This window comes from Macaca nemestrina, chromosome 13 (assembly GCF_043159975.1).
Source record: "Macaca nemestrina isolate mMacNem1 chromosome 13, mMacNem.hap1, whole genome shotgun sequence".
Classification (NCBI taxonomy): domain Eukaryota; kingdom Metazoa; phylum Chordata; class Mammalia; order Primates; family Cercopithecidae; genus Macaca; species Macaca nemestrina.
The window spans coordinates 119,196,847-119,216,028 of record NC_092137.1 but is presented as its reverse complement, the minus strand read 5'-3'; the positions used below and the strand labels follow the sequence as shown (position 1 = coordinate 119,216,028).

General features: G+C 45.0%; 1 protein-coding gene across 7 annotated transcripts in view; it reads right to left on the bottom strand.

Moving 5' to 3' along the window:
- Positions 1 to 19,182, bottom strand: part of LOC105490094 (ALF transcription elongation factor 3) — a 620,895-nt gene that overhangs the window by 6,607 nt on the left and 595,106 nt on the right. For 6 of the 7 annotated variants that reach the window (XM_071077266.1, XM_071077269.1, XM_071077265.1 and 3 more), the window contains 6 exons: positions 19,034 to 19,097; positions 14,966 to 15,102; positions 9,218 to 9,289; positions 7,784 to 7,877; positions 3,399 to 3,448; positions 3,027 to 3,250 (listed from right to left, as the gene is read on the bottom strand). In XM_071077266.1, the coding sequence (XP_070933367.1) occupies positions 3,027 to 3,250; positions 3,399 to 3,448; positions 7,784 to 7,877; positions 9,218 to 9,289; positions 14,966 to 15,102; positions 19,034 to 19,097 (641 nt within the window). The remainder of the gene's footprint in view (positions 1 to 3,026; positions 3,251 to 3,398; positions 3,449 to 7,783; positions 7,878 to 9,217; positions 9,290 to 14,965; positions 15,103 to 19,033; positions 19,098 to 19,182) is intronic. The other variant, XM_071077264.1, reaches the window with a different exon arrangement.

Genomic DNA, 19,182 nt, shown 5'->3' with positions numbered 1-19,182 from the left:
ATCATAGTTTGGTAGAGGCAAACACATTCTTATGGCTACTCTACTGTCATGCTGGCCACTGAATACACTTCTCGGTAAGTATCTGGGAGAAGTGTCTCAAAGGTCCTCACATACATGTTGAATGAAGACCTGCTGGGGCAGGGATGGGGAGGTGGCTGGGAGGTTGGCCGGGGCAGGGATCCAGGGGTAGAACAGAGGAGGAGCAGCAGGCAGGGGCAGGGGAACAATGCCAAGTCTGCACTGGACACTCGGCACTGAGCCCCCTGGTGGGAGACATCTAGCAGGCAGCTGGCAGCGCCATCTGGAGCTTGGCTTGCTCATAGTCTCCCAAACTAGACACGTGCATTTCTACACATTTGTCCTTTCTGTGTTGTCCACTGGTGACACCCACCCCACCCATTTCAGTCACTCAACTGCTAAGCACTTTTCTTTTTTTCTTTCCTTGAGATGGAGTCTCGCTCTGTCGCCCAGGCTGGGGTGCAATGGTGCGATCTTGGCTCACTGCAACCACCGCCTTCCAGGTTCAAGCAATCCTTCTGCCTCAGCCTCCTGAGTAGCTGGGATTACAGGTGTGCACCACAACACCCGGCTAATGTTTGTATTTTTAGTAGAGACGGGGTTTCACCATGTTGGCTAGGCTGGTCTCGAACTCCTGACCTCAGGCGATCCACCCACCTCGGCCTCCCAAAATCTAAGTGCTTTTCAAAGCCCTGTTTCATGATTCCATGCCAGACCCTCTAGCAAGCTCCTCTTTGTGGCTTCTGACCCCCATGGCATTCTCACTGGACTCTCTCTGGGCTGCATGTTATGTACTATGTGGTTTTATTTACAATCTCATGCACTCTGCCACACATTCCTTATCTCATCCTGAACATCTTGCTCTTCACTTTGGAGCTATCATGCCTCCATGCTATCACGGGAACATAATTTGCATTTCATGAGCTGAAAGTGAACTCAGATTTGCACTCTTACCTGCTGCTGCAGGGACAATAATAAATTAGTATAATCTTTCAGGAGAAGAGTTAACAGCATATGTCAATATAGAGAACAATATATATCTTAAGAGAATGTATACCTGTTGACCCCCAAATTTTATTCCACAACTCCCTCCTAAGAAAATAATCAGAAATGTGGCCAGGCGTGGTGGCTCATGCCTGTAATCCCAGTAATTTGGGAGGCCAAGGCAGGCAGATCACGAGGTCAAGAGATTGAGATCATCCTGGTCAACATGGTGAAACTCCGCCTCTACTAAAAATACAAAAAAATAGCTGGACATGGTGGCACACGCCTATAGTCCCAGCTACTTGGGAGGCTGAGAGACTCGCTTGAACCCGGGAGGCAGAGGTTGCCATGAGCCGAGATCAGGCCACTGCACTCCAGCATGGCAACAGAGCAAGATTCTGTCTCAAACCAAAAAAAAAAAAAAAAAAAAAGAAAAAAAGAAAATAACTAGAAATATGAACAATGACTTATGTAGGGATATTTATCCCAACACTATCTGTCACAGTGGAAAAAAACTGGAAGGAACGTAAATGTCTAACAACAGGAGAATGGTTTGAGAAATCAGGATACTTTGTGACTATATAATCAGTGTACTAGGATATTATCATAGAACCACCGTAAAGGGTGTTTTTGAACTAGTTAGTGACATGAGAAAATGCCTGATACAATGTCAAATGAAGAAAGGATATACAACTGGACGAGTATCCCAGCTACTCAGGAGGCTGAGGCAGAAGAATCGCTTGAACCCAGGAGGCAGAGGTTGCAGTGAGCCGAGATCACGCCACTGCACTCCAGCCTGAGCAACAGAGTGAGATTCCATCTCAAAAAAAAAAAAAAAATTATTGATGATTTAGAAGTTGTTTTCTCTGAAGTTTTCTGTGCTTTACAAATGTAGCCATGGTAAGTATGCATTATCTTTTTTTTTTTTTTGAGATGGGAGTCTCGCTCAGTCGCCCAGGCTGGAGTGCAGTGGCACTATCTCAGCTCACTGCAAGCTCCGCCTCCCGGGTTCACGCCATTCTCCTGCCTCAGCCTCCCGAGCAGCTGGGACTACAGGCGCCGCCACCATGCCCGGCTAATTTTTTGTATTTTTAGTAGAGACGGGGTTTCACTGTGTTAGCCAGGATGGCCTCGATCTCCTGACCTCATGATCCGCCTACCCTGGCCTCCCAAAGAGCTGGGATTATAGGCGTGAGCTACCATGCCTGGCTTTTTTTTTTTTTTTTTTTTTTTAGATAGAGTCTCGCTCTGTTTCCCAGGCTGGAGTGCAATGGCATGATCTTGGCTCACTGCAACCTCTGCCTCTAGCAAGTCTTTCTCCTGCCTCCTGGTTTCAAGCCATTCTCCTGCCTCAGCCTCCCGAGTAGCTGGGATTATAGGCGTGCACCACCATGCCTGGCTAATTTTGTGTATTTTTAGTGGAGACGGGGTTTTGCCACGTTGGCCAGGCTGCTCTTGGACTCCTGACCTCAGGTGATCTGCCCGCCTCGGCCTCCCAAAGTGTTGGGATTACAGGCGTGAGCCACCGTGCCCTGCTTTATATTACTTTTATAATTAGTAAAAACAAATGTTATTCAAAAAGAAATACAGCTTACACATAAAACACTCTTTTCAACTGTAAGCAGCCGGCACTCAGAGTTAGTAACATTCTCATTCATTCATTCATTCATTCATTCATTCATTCATTCAGTGTTTCAGAGCTCCACCTGTGTTCTAGGCACTGGGCTAGGTCTTAGGAACACAAACTTGAATACAATATAGTTCCTCCCTTCAGGAAGCCTGCTGGCTAAAGGGAAAAGTGTAGGTGTGCGTATTTATACCTGCACCTGGGTGTGTCTCACACCATCTTCCACTAAGGATAGAGGGAGACCAAGGCATTGGAGGTCCCGCGGTCAGGGAGAGGGCAGGAAGGGTCTCCCACCACTGGCGACAACTCCTCCTATTTCTCTTTCGAGAGGTCATGGAAACTTGCCCACCGCTGCCCCGATCAGGTGGGCTCCTGGTTCCCTGCGGGGCGCACTCACCTCGGTTTTCCTTGGCCAGGTTGTCGGCCATCTCCCAGTAGTCGTAGCTGTGCAGGATGCTGTTGGTGATGCTGACGTGGTTGGCCGCCATCTGGTGGATGCGCTGTGGGATGCTGACGATGGTCGACGGGGACAGGGCGCTGGCGTTGGAGAGGCTGCCCTGAGACCCCACTGAGCTGGCGGGAGAGGGGTTGGGAGACATGGGGGATGGGGTTCCAGTGCTCCTGGAAGGGGAGAGGTAGAAAAACCAGAGTGGCGAGGTCGGGAGCAAGCGAGGCAGGGCAGCCCCTTGGGGAACGGAAAGCAAAGCGCAGTGGCCCAGCACCATGCATTGTCTGGCTTACGGCATTGACTTTGGAAAAGTGAACTTACTTTCCACTGGCCCCCCACGGGGATGGGGCTTGGGCGGCTTTAGATGAGTTCTGCAAGAAAAGAACAACAGTGACAGTGAGTGCCATCTGAGGTGAAACAGGTGACACGAATGTGTTTTCACGTGACTGCAGAGAGAAGCAAAGGCAGACACTGCAGGAGAAAGGCCCCTTCAGAGAAACTGGACCTGGGAAGTCTCCATCACAGTTCTCTGTTCCCTTTCTGGAAGAGAGTCAGGGAAGCTGCTGGACTTCCGAAGCTTAACAATATTTCCCTTAAAGGAACTTGCTCTGGAATACTCCTAAGAGAATATACTTAAATGTATTTCCCTAGCAGACAGGATACTCCAAAGTTCTAGTTCATCTGAATATTCCGATTTAGAAGTTATTTTGCACGAACAAGGTGCCTGCATCAGCCCTCAGTGAGGTAAGTGAAGGGCTTCACCCACAGCCTGGGTTTTTATGCACAAATTTTAGGTACCACGTTAAGTCATAATCCCAAGGGTCTGTTAAATCTTGAAGCAGCCATATTTTTTCATTGTAAATTAATTTTTCTTAAAAGGAAAAAAGAGCAGGAACTCCCTCATATACCCCCTCATACACTTTATATTTAAAAGTAGGACATATTTGCAGAAACAGTCGACATACATTTACTTAGTGCCTGAAAATATATGACATCAGATTACATTGTTTTAACTTAGAAAGTTTAAAAGTATTTCTTCTTGAAGGAAGTTGCTATTGCATATTCCTAAAAGAATTGATTAAAATATATTTCCATAACTGACAGGATGTTCAGACATTCTGGTTTATCTGAATATTCTGGTTTGGGAAGTTCTGTTGCACAAGCCAGGGGCTTGCATCGATATTTAAAAGTTTGGCCTCTAGTTAGGGAAGCTGCTCAATGCACAGTTAGATTTCCTGTCAGAACCCAATCATGCCTTCGTAGGACTGTTAAAGAAGAAAACGGTCTTTGTGATGCTGATGGGAGTTTTTCCTTTCCAGAGACAAGAAAACAGCCTCAGGCTGCTTCTCCAGAGACAACACGTTTCTTTTGGTTAGAAACGACTTTATGGAGTGGTGACTGATTTTTCTGGTTTTAGCGCGGGTGTTATTAAAACGGCAAGAAATGGCCTGTCAGAACTCTGAGGTGCTACGATGGCAAGATGTACGTGTAAGGACAGCATTGCAAACCATGCCACTTCTGCCTGTCTCAGGAAATACAATTATTTTCATGAGGAGAATCAGGAAACCTTCCGGAACAGGGGAGCTTATCCTCCCTTTCCTGACGGAATGTTACTGACCCCTTTCTCAAGCTGGTGCTACTGGATGGATCGCTTTGTTTCCATTTCATCCTGTGGTTCTGAGAACGTGATCTATAGAATGGATGTTCTGGATATGAGAACACTAAGGGCAGAAGGGGAGAAAGGCTTGGGGGTTGCAGAAACAGTCCAATAAAGGCTACTGAATGGAGGAAGAAGGTGGTGGCTCACGCTTGTAATCCCAGCACTTTGGGAGGCTGAGGTGGGTGGATCACCTGAAGTCAGGAGTTTGAGACCAGCCTGGACGACACGGTGAAACCCTATCTCTACTAAAAATACAAAAAATTAGCCGGGTGTGGTGGCACATGCCTGTAATCCCAACTACTTGGGGGGCTGAGACAGAATCGCTTGAACCTGGGAGGTGGAGGTTAGGGTGAGCCAAGATTGTGCCACTGCACTCCAGCCTGGGTGACAGAGTGAGAATCCGTCTAAAAAAAAAAAAAAAAAAGAGGTCTTGAGTTCTCTTCCTCTACCCCTAAGTACCATGCCCAAGAAATATTGGCAGGAACAAAGTTCTTTTTTTTAGAGCTAGCTCTGTACTGATAAAACACATATAGCCACATTGTCTTGGGTACCTAAAGATTTCATAGTCTCTGAACTCAAAGTAGCATTTAAATAGCCCTTGAGGCTGGGTGTGTGGCTCACACTGGTAATCCTAGCACTGTGGGAGGCCGAGGCGGTAGGCTGGCTGGAGGACAGGAGTTCAAGAAGAGCCTGGACAACACGAGGAGATTCTATGTATACAGAAAATGAAAAAATGAGCTGGGTGTGGAGGCGTGTGTCTGTGGTCTCAGTGACTTGGGAGGCTGAGGTGGGAGGACTGCTTGAGCTCAGGAATTCACAGCTGCAGTGAGCTCTGACAGTACGACTGCACGACGGTACGACGATACGACTGTATGACCGTACGACTGTACGACTGTATGACCATACGACTGTACGACTGTATGACCGTACGATGGTGCGACTGTACGACTGTGCGACTGTACAACCGTGCGACTGCACGATGGTACGACTGTATGACCATACGACTGTACGGCGGTATGACTGTATGACCGTGTGACTGTATGACCATGCGACTGTACGACCGTACGACTGTATGACACTACGACTGCACTCCAGCCTGGGCAACAGAGCAGGACTCAAAAAACAAAACAAAACAAAGCCCTTGAAACTTTGTATCCCAGTTTCAGTTATCAGGAATAAGTTCTGGAGATCTACTGTAAGGCATGGTGACTACAATTCATAATAATGTATAGTATACTTGAAAATCTCTAAAAGAATCGATTTTAAATGTTCCCATCACAAAAACAGTATGTGAGGTGATGGATATGTTAATTAGCTTGGTTTAATCATTCCACGATGTATAAATATATCAAAACATCACATTATACATCATAAGCACATGCAATTTGTTGTTGGTTAATTAAAAAAATTTTAAAAATAGCTTTTGATGAAGGGTAAATGACATTAACTCCCAGAGGAGAAACTCTGATTTTCTTTTTTTTTTTTTTGAGACAAAGTCTTACTCTGTCGCCCAGGCTGGAGTGCAGCGGTGCAATCTTGGCTCACTACAACCTCCGCCTCCCAGGTTCAAGTAATTCTCGTGCCTCAGCCTCCCGAGTAGCTGGGATTACAGGCGCCTGCCACCAGGCCCGGTGTGTTTTCTACCCATTCTGTATGTATTCGTAGACTGCAGAGAATATTAAGAACTTGTATTCCTTAAAAGTTTGTTGTAGCTCCTGGCTGCTTACGGAATTCAGCTTCCTTCTTTATTCAAGCATTTTCCTTGACTGTAATAATTTTCTTTAGTATTAGCTCTTATGGTCTGGATTTCTGAGCACTATTGATGCTCAGGTACCTGAAGGAAAGGAAAGACTCAGTGCTGGTGCTTGTCCTGACGACACCAGAGGGTCAGCAGGCCGAGGAAGTGATGTCCACGGCCTAGCACCTGGTTACTCATGTGGACAATTAGAAGGCAGTGTGCTGAACATGCCTCAGGAACCCCCAGCACAGCCTGGCCATTAGAGATCACCTCTAGAGGAGGCTGGGCATGAACAGATCTCAAATGATGGTTGTGTATCTGACAAAGGGCTGTTGGAGATAGAGATGGCATAATTGCTAGTTTCTATAGACAAACAGAGAAGAGGCCCAGAAATCCCAAATGAATTATTAATGTAAGGTCAATCTCACAACAGTACATCAGAGAACGCTTTAAAAAATTTATTCTCCCAGTGAAAATAATTTCATTCCCTGAGAAAAATAAAAGGTGGCATGGTTTGCGATTTTATCCCTATAGCTACACATGACTATCTACTGCTTTCAACAAGCCATCTCTTACCATTTTAAATAACGCCTCTATTAAAAATTAAATTAGCTACCAGAGACTAGCTAAGAGGGAATGGCTCTAAGGGGTTACTTATAACGAAAAGAAGCTCTAAGTGAGCACAAGGAATTTATGTTAGCTATAAAGATGAATTTCCTAGGACACTGGAAAGAGTAACTGGATCTTCTTTCTCTTGAAGTCATAAAAATACTTGGACAAGGCTGGGCGTGGTGGCTACACCTGCATTCCCAGCACTTTGGGAGGCCAAGGCGGGCACATCACCTAAGGTCAGGAGTTCAAGACCAGCCTGACCAACATGGTGAAACTCTGTCTCTACTAAAAATACAAAATTAGCCAGGCGTGGTGGCAGGCACCTGTAATCCCAGCTACTCTGGAGGCTGAGGCAGGAGAATCGCTTGAACCCAGGAGGCGGAGGTTGCAGTGAGCCGAGATCACGCCCTTGCACTCCAGCCTGGGTGACAAAGAGTGAAACTCCATCTCCAAAAATACAAAAAAAAAAAAAAAAAAAAAATACTTGGACAAGGCAGGGAGATACATTAGATGGGCTCTCAAAGGCCCATTCTGAGTCCTGAAAGCCACAAGGGTGGCATCAATTGGGTTAGCTTGGGGACCAGAGGTGACCTAATTAGCCCCAAAGCAATGGGTTCTACCAGGTGCTCCACAAATGACCTTGACAGGGAGACAACTGAATTTAAGGAACAACTCCGCTCGTTCACTAGACAGTACCTTGAAATAGTCAATTAGTGCTTTTGAATACTTTACAGCGTGGTCCCTTTTGAGTCGAAACATCCGCCAGTACAGGAGAGCCAGGCATCGGTAACTGCAGGCGAAAAGAGAAACAGGCCCAGAAGCGACTGAGTGCGTCCTGTGCAAACAAGACTTAAACGTTTTTGTTGTTTGTTCTAAGGCACTCAATAACTAAACCTTGTTTCTATATAGGAAATCTTTCTCTATCTGCATATAATGTCTGTGAGTGAACGCCTTTTGTCCAAAAACAGAATTCAACATTCCAAGAAGGTTTTCCATAAATGCATTTACCACTAGGTAATTTCACAGCATGACGGAATCACTGTTGGGTCACAGGGGCTGGCCGCTTCCCTCTTCCACCACGAGAGGGCACTGTCTCTCCACGAGAGGCGCGCGGTACCTCTAGCACGCAGCCTTCACTGCTTCCTGGGCCAGCCCTGCTCTGCGGAAAGGACGGGGCTGCCACCTGACTTTACTGAACCATAACCAGCTCCACTAAAGTCGCAAACATGAATGTACTTTATAAACAATAAAAACACTACGCTGGGAATGGGTGCCATCATTTTATTGTTTCCTATACTATTCTGTATACTTCCATCAGTATTCTATCTTATATCATAATATTATTGTCATTTAGTGTATTATTCCAAGATGGGACTTAAAGTTTGAAAGGGGCACAAAAGGCATTTCTGAGACGTGTCCTCTCTTCCTTGCAGCTCTTCACTCAGTTATTTGCTAACTCGGATCTCATGCTTGACATCCAGAATGTGGACATTCTGGGTACAATGGCACCATCTCCTCCTAGCAAACCAAACCCAGGACAGGTAACAATCTGAGACCTTTTTTTGCGACTGTTGCTGTTATTATTATTTTTTAATTCAACTGTCTTTATTTCACTGCTTGATAGACATGTATTCTATCAACATTCTCTGCCTTCCACCTACTGATGAGTAAGGAAGGGCTGACAGGTAAAGGAACTATAGGTGACCCCATCGTTCCCTTTTTTCTATGGCATCATTTTCAAAGTAAGTGGCTGTGCCGCAGCTCACGCCTGTAATCCCAGCACTCTGGGAGGCCAAGGCGGGCAGATCACTTGAGGTCAGGAGTTCAAGACCAGCCTGACCAACATGGTGAAACCCCGTCTCTACTAAAAATACAAAAATTAGGCCGGGCACGGTGGCTCGTGCCTGTCATCCCAGCACTTTGGGAGGCCTGTCGATTTTCAATCACTGTGAATTCAGATCATGTATACAGCAGCAAAAAAATGGTCTGGACTTTCCCAGGTCATTAGAACTGCTCTGGGGCTTTGTATGTTAGAAGACACTGGGCCAACACTATGCATTTCAGCACCTGGTTTGCCAGTGACGGCATGCGAGGCTGGGGCTGCTATTCTAAGCGGAGAGGGGCACTCACCATAATGCAGCCAGTTGTTTGTCTTCTGGTGTGGCGTTGGGGCCTGAGTGGGTTTTTAGTCTCATGGCATACCTTAGAAAAAGGGAGGAGGAGGAATAGAATAAAAAATATAAAAAGCCAAGAAATTGTCAAACAAGCTTTCTTATTAACAGAACTTCTATGATGGGAGTTCTCCCTGCCTGATCCTTCGCTTTGCATAGTACTTGCTGATAATTCTTTCTTAAAAGCTAGCTGGTGCTGCTCCATTTTCCCAAGTGTTACAGTACTGTGATGACTAGAACAGCTACTTTCTGCTCTTTAACAATACAAGTTCGAATGCTACAGATTGTCGGGAGCGATACCAGTTCAAGAACTATTCATGTATATGGTAACATGTCCGTTTTTCCAAATTTTGATTTATGGCTGAGTGTCTGACAGATGGAGGTGAAGTTCCATCCTTCTGTGCTTACCTCCGGAAGAATTTCCACCCTGGGTATGCAGAGGAATGCTTAGATTTACCCCTCTTTCTTTGTTATGTAACTTTTGACAGCTATGTAAGTGTCCTGAGTACATTTTAAATCTCTATTTGCTTCTACAGACAGGTGTGAAGAGAAACTAGTGGCTTTTATGGGCTGCACTTAATTCCATTTATTTTTCTGAACCAAGGGGACTGTGGCCATTGCTTTCTCCCAACAACATACCAAATTACATATGTAGACTCTTTGAGAGAGCTGAGGCAATAGGTGTAATGATCAGATTGTCCTAGGTTCAAATCTCAGCTCAGCGACTTATAAGTTGTAAGAGCTTAGACAAATGGATGAACATATTTAAGCCTCCATTTACTTACCTATAAAATAAGACTAATACTGCCAATCACATAACATTGTTGTAAAAATTAACTAAGATAGTGTTTGTGAAGCTCTTGGGATAACAGGCCGGCTTGTAAATTGCTCAAGAAACATACTGTTACCATCGCACTATCTCCACAACATGCAGACTTGTAGCATGTTTGAGTGTTATCTCTTTGCATAATTTTTACAGTGGTTGCTCTGGGTTTTACAATATACATGTAATTTATTGGTATCAACATTTTATCACTTTGGAAGTATGGAAGTCTTACTTCAATTTAGATACCTTTACCTTCCCCACTTAAAAATAGCATTGTATCAGATGGTGGTATAATTTTTTTAGTTTTTTTTTGTTTTGTAGCAGTGGGGTCTTACTATGTTGTCTGGGCTGGTTTCAAACTCCTGGCCTCAAGCTATCCTCCCACCTTGGCCTCCCAAAGTGCTATGATTACAGATGTGAGCCACTGTGCCTGGCCTGCTGGTATAATTTTTGTTTCAATCCTCAAATCTGCTTTATAAACTCATAAGGAGAGTAGTATATTGTATATATCTATGTGTCTGTTCTTCTTTCTTTCCCAATGCTCCCATATTCCTTCTTTTGCCATTTTCTTTCTGTTTGAGAAACTTCCTTTAGTCAGTCTTTAAGGGTGGGTCTTTTAGAGACAAATACTTGTACTTTTCCTAAATCTGAGGATATCTTATTTCCCTTCATTCTTGAAGAACAGTTTCACTGAGTCTAGAATTCATGGCTTGAGAGTTCCTTCTTTCAACCCTTGGAAACTGTCACGCCAGTCCCTCCCAGCCTGCATAGTTTCAGAGAAGCCTGCTGTCATTTGAATTGATTCTCCCCAACAGATAATTATCATTTCTCCCTGGCTGCTTTCAGGATATTTGGTCTTCAGTTTTTGGAAATGTAATTATGGTGTGTTTTTGCATGCATTTCTTTGGGTTTATCTTATTTGGATTTTTCTCTGCTTCTTAAGTCTGTAGGTTTATGTCTTTTGACAAATTTGGCAAGTTTCAGCCATTATTTCTTTAAATACTCTCTCAGTCCCACTCTCTATTCCTCTCCTCTGAGACTTCCATGACACAAATGGATCTTTTCTTACTGTGCTTGAGGCTGTGTTCATTTAGCTTTTTCAGTCTATTTCTTCTTTACTGCTCAGATTGGGTAAATTATATTTTTTTGTCCTCAAGTTCATTGACTCTCTCCTGTCATCTCCACTCTACTACTGAGTCCATTTTTGGGGTTTATATTATCCAATTCTACAGTTTCACAATTTCCATTTGGTTCTTTTTAAAGTAACTTCCATTTCTTTGAAAAGATTTTGTATTTTTTGTTTGTCGAGTGATAACTGTGATTATTTATTGAAGCATTTTTACGATGGCTGCTTTAAAAACCCTTGTCAGGTAATTCCAGCAACCGATTCATCTCTGCACTGAGGTCTTCTGATCATCTTTTTTCATGCCAGTGGTGACTGTCCTGGTTCTTGGTATGAGGAGGGAGCTCCCGTGGTATCCCGGACATTTTGACCATGAGGTTAGGAGACTCTGAGTCCTATTTTAAATCCAGCCGCCCTGTTTAGGTCTAGCAGGAAGGCTCTAGCCTACTCTGGGGGCCGTGGTTCCAATTACAATTTAATTTTCAGGCCTTTCTGATACTATTTTAGTCTGTGTGGTTGATCTGGTGTCACCAGGGCTTCTGTTCATCCCTGATAGTGCTGCCTGCGGAGAGCGGGAGGGTGGGAAGAGAGGGTCACCAGGCTGGGCTCTTGTGGTGACAGTGCTCCAATGACCCACGCCCGCTTGGCCATCTGGAGTTCCCTGGTGGAGAAGGAAATTCTCCTGTCTGTAGGGACAAAGTGTACATCCTGGGCTGGGTCATTTTTGGTGGTGAGAACCCCTTGCCAGTGCTCCAGGCCCTTCAGTGTCTCAGTAGGGGAGAGGAGGGTCAGCAGGGTGGACAATGTGTGGATGTAATTCATGCTGTTTTTTTTTTTTCTTTTTTGAGATGGAGTCTTGCTCTGTCACCCAGGCTGGAGTGCGGTGGCACAATCTAGACTCACTGCAAGCTCCACCTCCCGGGTTCACGCCATTCTCCTGCCTCACCCTCCTGAGTAGCTGGGACTACAGGCGCCCGCCACCACGCCCGGCTAATTTTTTGTATTTTTATAGAGACGGGGTTTCACCGTGTTAGCCAGGATGGTCTCAATCTCCTGACCTTGTGATCTGCCCACCTCAGCCTCCCAAAGTGCTGGGACTACAGGCGTGAGCCACCGTGCCTGGTCAATTAATGTTGTTTTCTAACGTAGGTTGAAAAAACAGCTGGCCAGGTGCGGTGGCTCATGCTTGTAATCTCAGCAGTTTGGGAGGCCGAGGCAGGCTGATAACCTGAGGTCAGGAGTTCGAGACCAGCCTGACCAATATGGAGAAACCCTGTCTCTACTAAAAATACAAAATTAGCTGGATGTGGTGGCGCATGCCTGTAATCCCACTACTGGGGAGGCTGAGGCAGGAGAATCACTTGAACCCGGGAGGCGGAGGTTGTGGTGAGCCGCGATTGTGCCATTGCACTCCAGCCTGGGCAGGAAGAGTGAAAGTCTCAAAAAAAAAAAAAAAAAAAAAAAAGAAAAAGAAAAAGAAAAAAGAAAGAGCCAAACTTGTCTTTTTGTCTCCATTTTCTCTGTATTTTACGTGATTCTATTCATTCTGAAGTATCTAGAAGGTGGACAGTGTTCTCTACCTGTGAAAGGTTACTTCCAGCAGTGGGCGCAGTGGGTGTGGTACCCCAGCACCCTCTCCTTGATGGTATATCTGGCTGGCATTGTTTTTTGTTTGTTTGGGCTTGCTTGTTTGAATTTTCAAGCGTGAATGCCTTTAAGCAGGTCATGATACCCCAGTTCATAGCAGGTCCTATGGCTTGCTTATTCATTGATTCCTCAATTGTTTATTTTATTTAATTTTTTTTTTGAGGCGGAGTCTTGCTTTGTCGCCTAGGCTGGAGTGCAGTGGCGCGATCTCGGCTCACTGCAAGCTCCGCCTCCGGGGTTCACGCCATTCTCCTGCCTCAGTCTCCCGAGTAGCTGGGACTACAGGCACCCGCCACCACGCCCGGCTAATTTTTTGTATTTTTAGTATAGACAGGGTTTCACCGTGTTAGCCAGGATGGCCTCGATCTCCTGACCTCGTGATCCGCCCGTCTCGGCCTCCCAAAGTGCTGGGATTACAGGCGTGAGCCACCGCTCCCGGCCTGATTCCTCAATTGTTTATTAAGCACATACTATGTGCCAGAAAATGTTCGAGGGGCCGAGGATTTCCAGTGAGCAAATCAGACAAAACCCCAAAAAATCCTTGTGCTCAAGGTACTCACACTCTAGGGCATCTTCCAGCTTTGTCCCTGTCCAGTTTCTCCCACTTTCCTCCCTTGCCTGCCAATAAACATCTGAGGCTGGGCCTTGTTCTGAGGAAGGAATGTATGGATCGAGGATCTCTTAGAGTAATTTTTACCAGTCTTTTTACTTTGCTGTTTTTATTTCATCACTGCTGAAAGTAATGTGCCATATAAAAAGACAGTATAAAGGATTTGCCAATATATTGATTTAGTGGAAACACTTTATTAAGAAAAATGGGCAGTGTTGACTTTAAAACATTCCTGAAAAATGCTTTTGGAGGTGATGTGTTCTCTGATGTTGGAATGACAGTTTTGAAGGCTGGAAACTATTTACTGAGGGAGAGTGGTGTGTAAAACACCAAGTAGCATCTTTGGGCCAATGTAGACCAAAAAGATCACATCCTAAGACGATTAGAAATCTTCCATGCAGAATGTTGGGACATGGAAAATGTCTCAGCTTCAATTGCACAGAATCCCGGAATCAGAAAAACCTTTAAAAGTTTGTTTTAGGAAGAATTATTTCTCATTGTGGATATCAGACATTATGTCAAGCAGTTACACTGGCTAAAAACATACACCATACAATGAAGGTGCTCAGTAGGGCTAATGGATGAAATTCCCTGAACTGTTCATTACAGAGGCGTGACGGAGGTGCCTTTCCAGGTCTGCATCACGGAGGACGAGTGTTTTCCATCGAATGCCTTGACACGTCTGCTCACAGCTCTTAACCCAGGTTGGGGGATGGTGCCCATGGCCAGGTTCGAGAGCAGATAGAAGATGGGTTCTCCTTCCATAAAATCCCCCTGAATCTTCTTTCATTAAATACTCCAGAAGTATTTACTGATGGAGGTAAGATTTAGATGATACTAACCTGAACCAGATTTTTTTTTTTTTTTTTTTTTTTTAAAGCAGCCTAGGGCTGAAATAGGCTCAAAATCTTCCACTTCCTAGCTGGGAGGAGCAGGTATGTCACAGCCCACTCAGATTCAGTCTCCTCCCTCGGCAGTCGGGGGCCATAGCAGCTGCCCTCTTGCTCACGGAGGACAGAGCGGGGCAGGGTGTGCCAAGGTGCCTTGCACAACCTTACCCTCTTATTTTGGAGGATGAACACTGGTTCCTGGTGGGGGATGGTGCAGGCTGACATTCTTTTTTTTTTTTTTTGAGACAGAGTCTCGCTCTGTCGCCCAGGCTGGAGTGCAGTGGCACGATCTTGGCTCACTGCAAGCTCCACCTCCCGGGTTCACACCATTCTCCTGCCTCAGCCTCCCGAGGAGCTGGGATTACAGGCGCCCGCCACCACGCCAGGGTTATTTTTTGTATTTTTTAGTAGAGGCGGGGTTTCACCGTGTTAGCCAGGATGGTCTCGATCTCCTGACCTCGTGATCCACCGGCCTCGGCCTCCCAAAGTGCTGGGATTACAGGCGTGAGCCACCGCGCCTGGCCAGGCTGACATTCTTTTCTCTGTTTCCATAGTACTTCCCCACACTCCTCACCTCCTCCCCTCATCCAGCAAGAAAACACAGTGCTTACCTGATGAGCTCTACTGTTTCTGAATACATCGTATAAGGAGATTTGGATTCCATGGGGCCTTGTTCCATTGCATTTCCACACTCAATAAACGACAACGCCGCTTCAGCATAGTTCAAAGCCTTTCCAAACTTTTCCACCTGATCAACAGAGTTAATATAGTGTTTTCCTAAACAACAGTTTTTTTAAAAATGGCATTGTCATGTAGTTTATACACTTTGAGAAACCCAACTCTGACTTCTAAAATCCTGTGAATGAAGCTGAGAGAAGAAAGAAATAGAATACTTCTTTTTCTAGTTATTTTCTCAAACTGCTACTGGCTTGGAGTAAGTGAGCAAACAGTTACGTACAGAATTGTATCAAACCCATGTGACAGCTGCCAATCAACACAGCTCAGAACTGCATGGCTGCTCTGATTTCTGTTTCCCTCTTTCCAACCCCTAATGGTTTGGAGACTTCATTCCTTGTTCCTCCATGCTATGCTAAATATGCATCAAAGTTCATAGGTCTGGTCCCATATAAGAGTTTTCATACTTCTTTTGGTACATCCTCAACTCGGATGGTTCCAGGCCTTGGTTATTATCTTTTTTTTTTTTTTTTTTTTTTTGAGATGGAGTCTCGCTCTGTCACCCAGGCTGGAGTGCAGTGGCCGGATCTCAGCTCACTGCAAGCTCTGCCTCCTGGGTTTACACCATTCTCCTGCCTCAGCCTCCCGAGTAGCTGGGACTACAGGCGCCCGCCACCACGCCCGGCTAATTTTTTGTATTTTTTAGTAGAGACGGGGTTTCACCGTGTTAGCCAGGATGGTCTCGATCTCCTGACCTCGTGATCCGCCCGTCTCGGCCTCCCAAAGTGCTGGGATTACAGGCGTGAGCCACCGCGCCCAGCCTTGGTTATTATCTTTTACATTACTTGTGGCACTTACATCTCCATGCCTTCCTCTTCTCATTTTTTTTTTTTCTTTTTTGAGATAGAGTCTCCCTCTGTAGCCCAGGCTGGAGTGCAGTGGTGCCATCTGGATTCATTGCAACCTCTGCCTCCTGCATTCAAACGATTCTCCTGCCTCAGCCTCCCAAGTAGCTGGAATTACAGGCGTAAGTCACCACGCCTGGCCTCAATTGTTTGTTGTTGTTGTTGTTAATATTTAGAACCTCACTTAAGAGTGAGAGTGAGTAGGGGAAAGGAGAGGAGACAAATCTCAAGGAGCTATTTCAGCTTTGCTAAAATGGGGCAAAAAGTTGAAAATACAAATGATTTTTGGTTGGGCATGGTGGCTCATGCCTGTAATCCCAGTGTTTTGGGAAGGTGAGGCAGGAGCATCACTTGAGCCTGGAAGTTTGAGGTTACAGTGAGCTATGATCACCCCACTGTGCTCCAGCCTGGACACCAGAGCAAGACCCTGTCTCTAAAAGCAAAAGAAAACAAATTTCTATGGAATTATCTGTAGCTGTCTAAATTTGTGTTATTCTTTTCCCACATCAGCAAGGGCAGCCAGAGAGCAGCTTTATATTCTTAAGATCTCATAAATCTAAACTTACACATCAAGTTCCTGGCTCCATACCTTACTACTCTTTGTAGGTAATTACATAGTCTAACTCTGGATTGCAAAATCTCCACAATTTTCAAATGATTCATTCATCAATTAAAACCGAATGACATAATACTCAAATACTATTCCAAGTCTTGCCACTAAAAATACAAAAACAAAAAACAAAAAACAAAAAACTTCATTAGTAACGATAGCTTCAAAAACAGAAATGCGGAGCAAAACCTCCTCTCACTAGCAAATCAAATTTGTAAACAGCTTATAAAGCTAGTGTAGGTTATAATGCAACATTTCTTTTTTTTTTTTTTTGGAGACAGGGTCTTACTGTGTCACCCAGGCTGAAGCATGGTGGCGTGATCTTGGCTCACTGCAACCTCTGCCTCCTGGGTTCAAGCGAGTCTTCGTCTCAGCCTCCCAAGTAGCTGGGATTACAGGTGTGCACCACCACATCTGGCTAATTTTTTTTTTTTTTCTATTTTTAGTAGAGACAGGGTTTCACCATGTTGGCCAGGCTGGTCTCGAACTCCTGACCTCAAATGATCTGCCTGCCTCAGCCTCCCAAGGTACTGGGATTACAGGTGTGATCCTGTAATGCAATATTTCTTGGTAACACTTTCAGATGTTACCTGAAAGTGTTATGGCCTGTAATGCAGTATTTCTTGGTAACACTTTCAGATGAAGTCATTTCATTTAGTATTAATATTTCCTAAAGCACCGAATTCTGTGGTATGTGCACTCCACAAGCCAAACATATAATATACTTGGAGAGAGAAAATGTACACCTACAAGATAGCTCAAAGTGCAAGTCAGTCTGTGATTACCCAACAAAATGCAAAACGAGGCATCCAGTGCAAATGAGATGGAGGGAAGGGAGCTAGTGACAGGGCTGCAGAGAGGCTGGGAAGGCCACAGGGAGGAGACTGAACATGATGCCAGGAAGGAATGGTAGGGTTTGGCTAGATTTGGGGAGGACACTGAGGGTGTGAGTATGCCCGTGAGAGTATGTGTGACAGTGAATCCCTGCAAACGCCCGCTGGCTGGCAGGAGCCAGGTGTGCTTAGAGGTTAGTAGGGGACCAGCCTGGCTGGAGCAGTGTCTCCTCTTGGGAAATCGTCAACAGGAAAGATAGGGTTGGGCAAGAAGACAATGAATGAATAATGCTGTAAACTTTAGATGCTGGATTCAAGCAGAAAATCTCTTTCTCCTTAAAAATCTGATGCTCTTCTCCAAGAGTGGCCATACATCAGCTTCTCCAGACGACCAGAACTGTCCATCAGACTCAGATTGTGTGGACAAGAGCTTACCTTCCGCTGCCCTTCTCTATTTTCTGATACGTAGGGATAATTCCTCCTGTACCCCAGTGTGCCTAGGCAGTGGTCTTCACGTAAATAAGTGTTTAATAGGTGACGTCGGTAGCACTGGAAGAGGGGTATGTAACTGTTTTTTAAATTTTTTTTATTTTTTAAATTTTTTCTTGCGATGGAGTCTCGCTCTGTCGCCCAGGCTGGAGTGCAGTGGCCGGATCTCAGCTCACTGCAAGCTCCGCCTCCCGGGTTTATGCCATTCTCCTGCCTCAGCCTCCCGAGCAGCTGGGACTACAGGCGCCTGCCACCTCGCCCGGCTAGTTTTTTTGGTATTTTTTAGTAGAGACGGGGTTTCACCGGGTTAGCCAGGATGGTCTCGATCTCCTGACCTCATGATCCGCCTGCCTTGGCCTCCCAAAGTGCTGGGATTACAGGCTTGAGCCACCGCGCCCGGCCTGTAACTGTTTAAACATCTTCAGTATTCTGAAGGTCACTGGAAATGCCTTCTTCACGTCCAGCACCTGCCTCAATCTCAGTTATGAACACTGGAGGAGACTAAACTCGAGTTACTAGGTGGGAAGCAGTCCCTCTGGACTTCATTCATTTAAGATGGAACAAGCATATGACCTCTTTTAGAAAACAAAACAAAAGTTTTCTATCTCTTGCCTGGCAGCTTCAAGCTTTCCAAAACAGGAGATTATCCAAGCAAGAAAAGTTATTCTTTGAAAACATCAAATCATGGTGACTTTAGAGTCTTATGCACAGATAACAGTTCCCGTGTTGTACGGTTTCAGAGAAAGCATTCATTTTTGGCAGATACATGTGAAGAACACCAGTGTTTTTGAAAAGAGATTTGATCCTGGGACTCAGCCAAGGGTTTGTCAGGCTAACAAGAGAAAAATGCAAATCTAGATTTCACTTTTTGAAGGGGGAAGAAAAAATACTACCACCCACTGCCTCCACTGGCTCTAGTTACTATTCAAACCTTAGGACTAAACTGAAATATTCATTTATCCAGGGCTTTTTCCCAGTCAGGCATTATTGGTTGAAGTCATAATTTATTGGGCTATGAACACTTGATTATATAAACATTTCTCCATTTAACAGACCCAGCCATCCTTGTAATAGATTTTATAATTACCCTAGCTATATTGTCCCAGTGATGAAGATGCAGTACACACGTAATTTGGAAGAACGTATCTGGAAAGAAAAGGGTCTCACCATTGCATCTGCTTTATGCTTCATTCGTTTAGCTTCTTGCATAAAATAATCGGCACTGCGAGGCCTACAAGGAGGGAATGATATTAAACGTCATTATGCTTAAGTGCAAGATCTTTTTAAAATATTCCTTCCTTTCACTCAAACTTAAG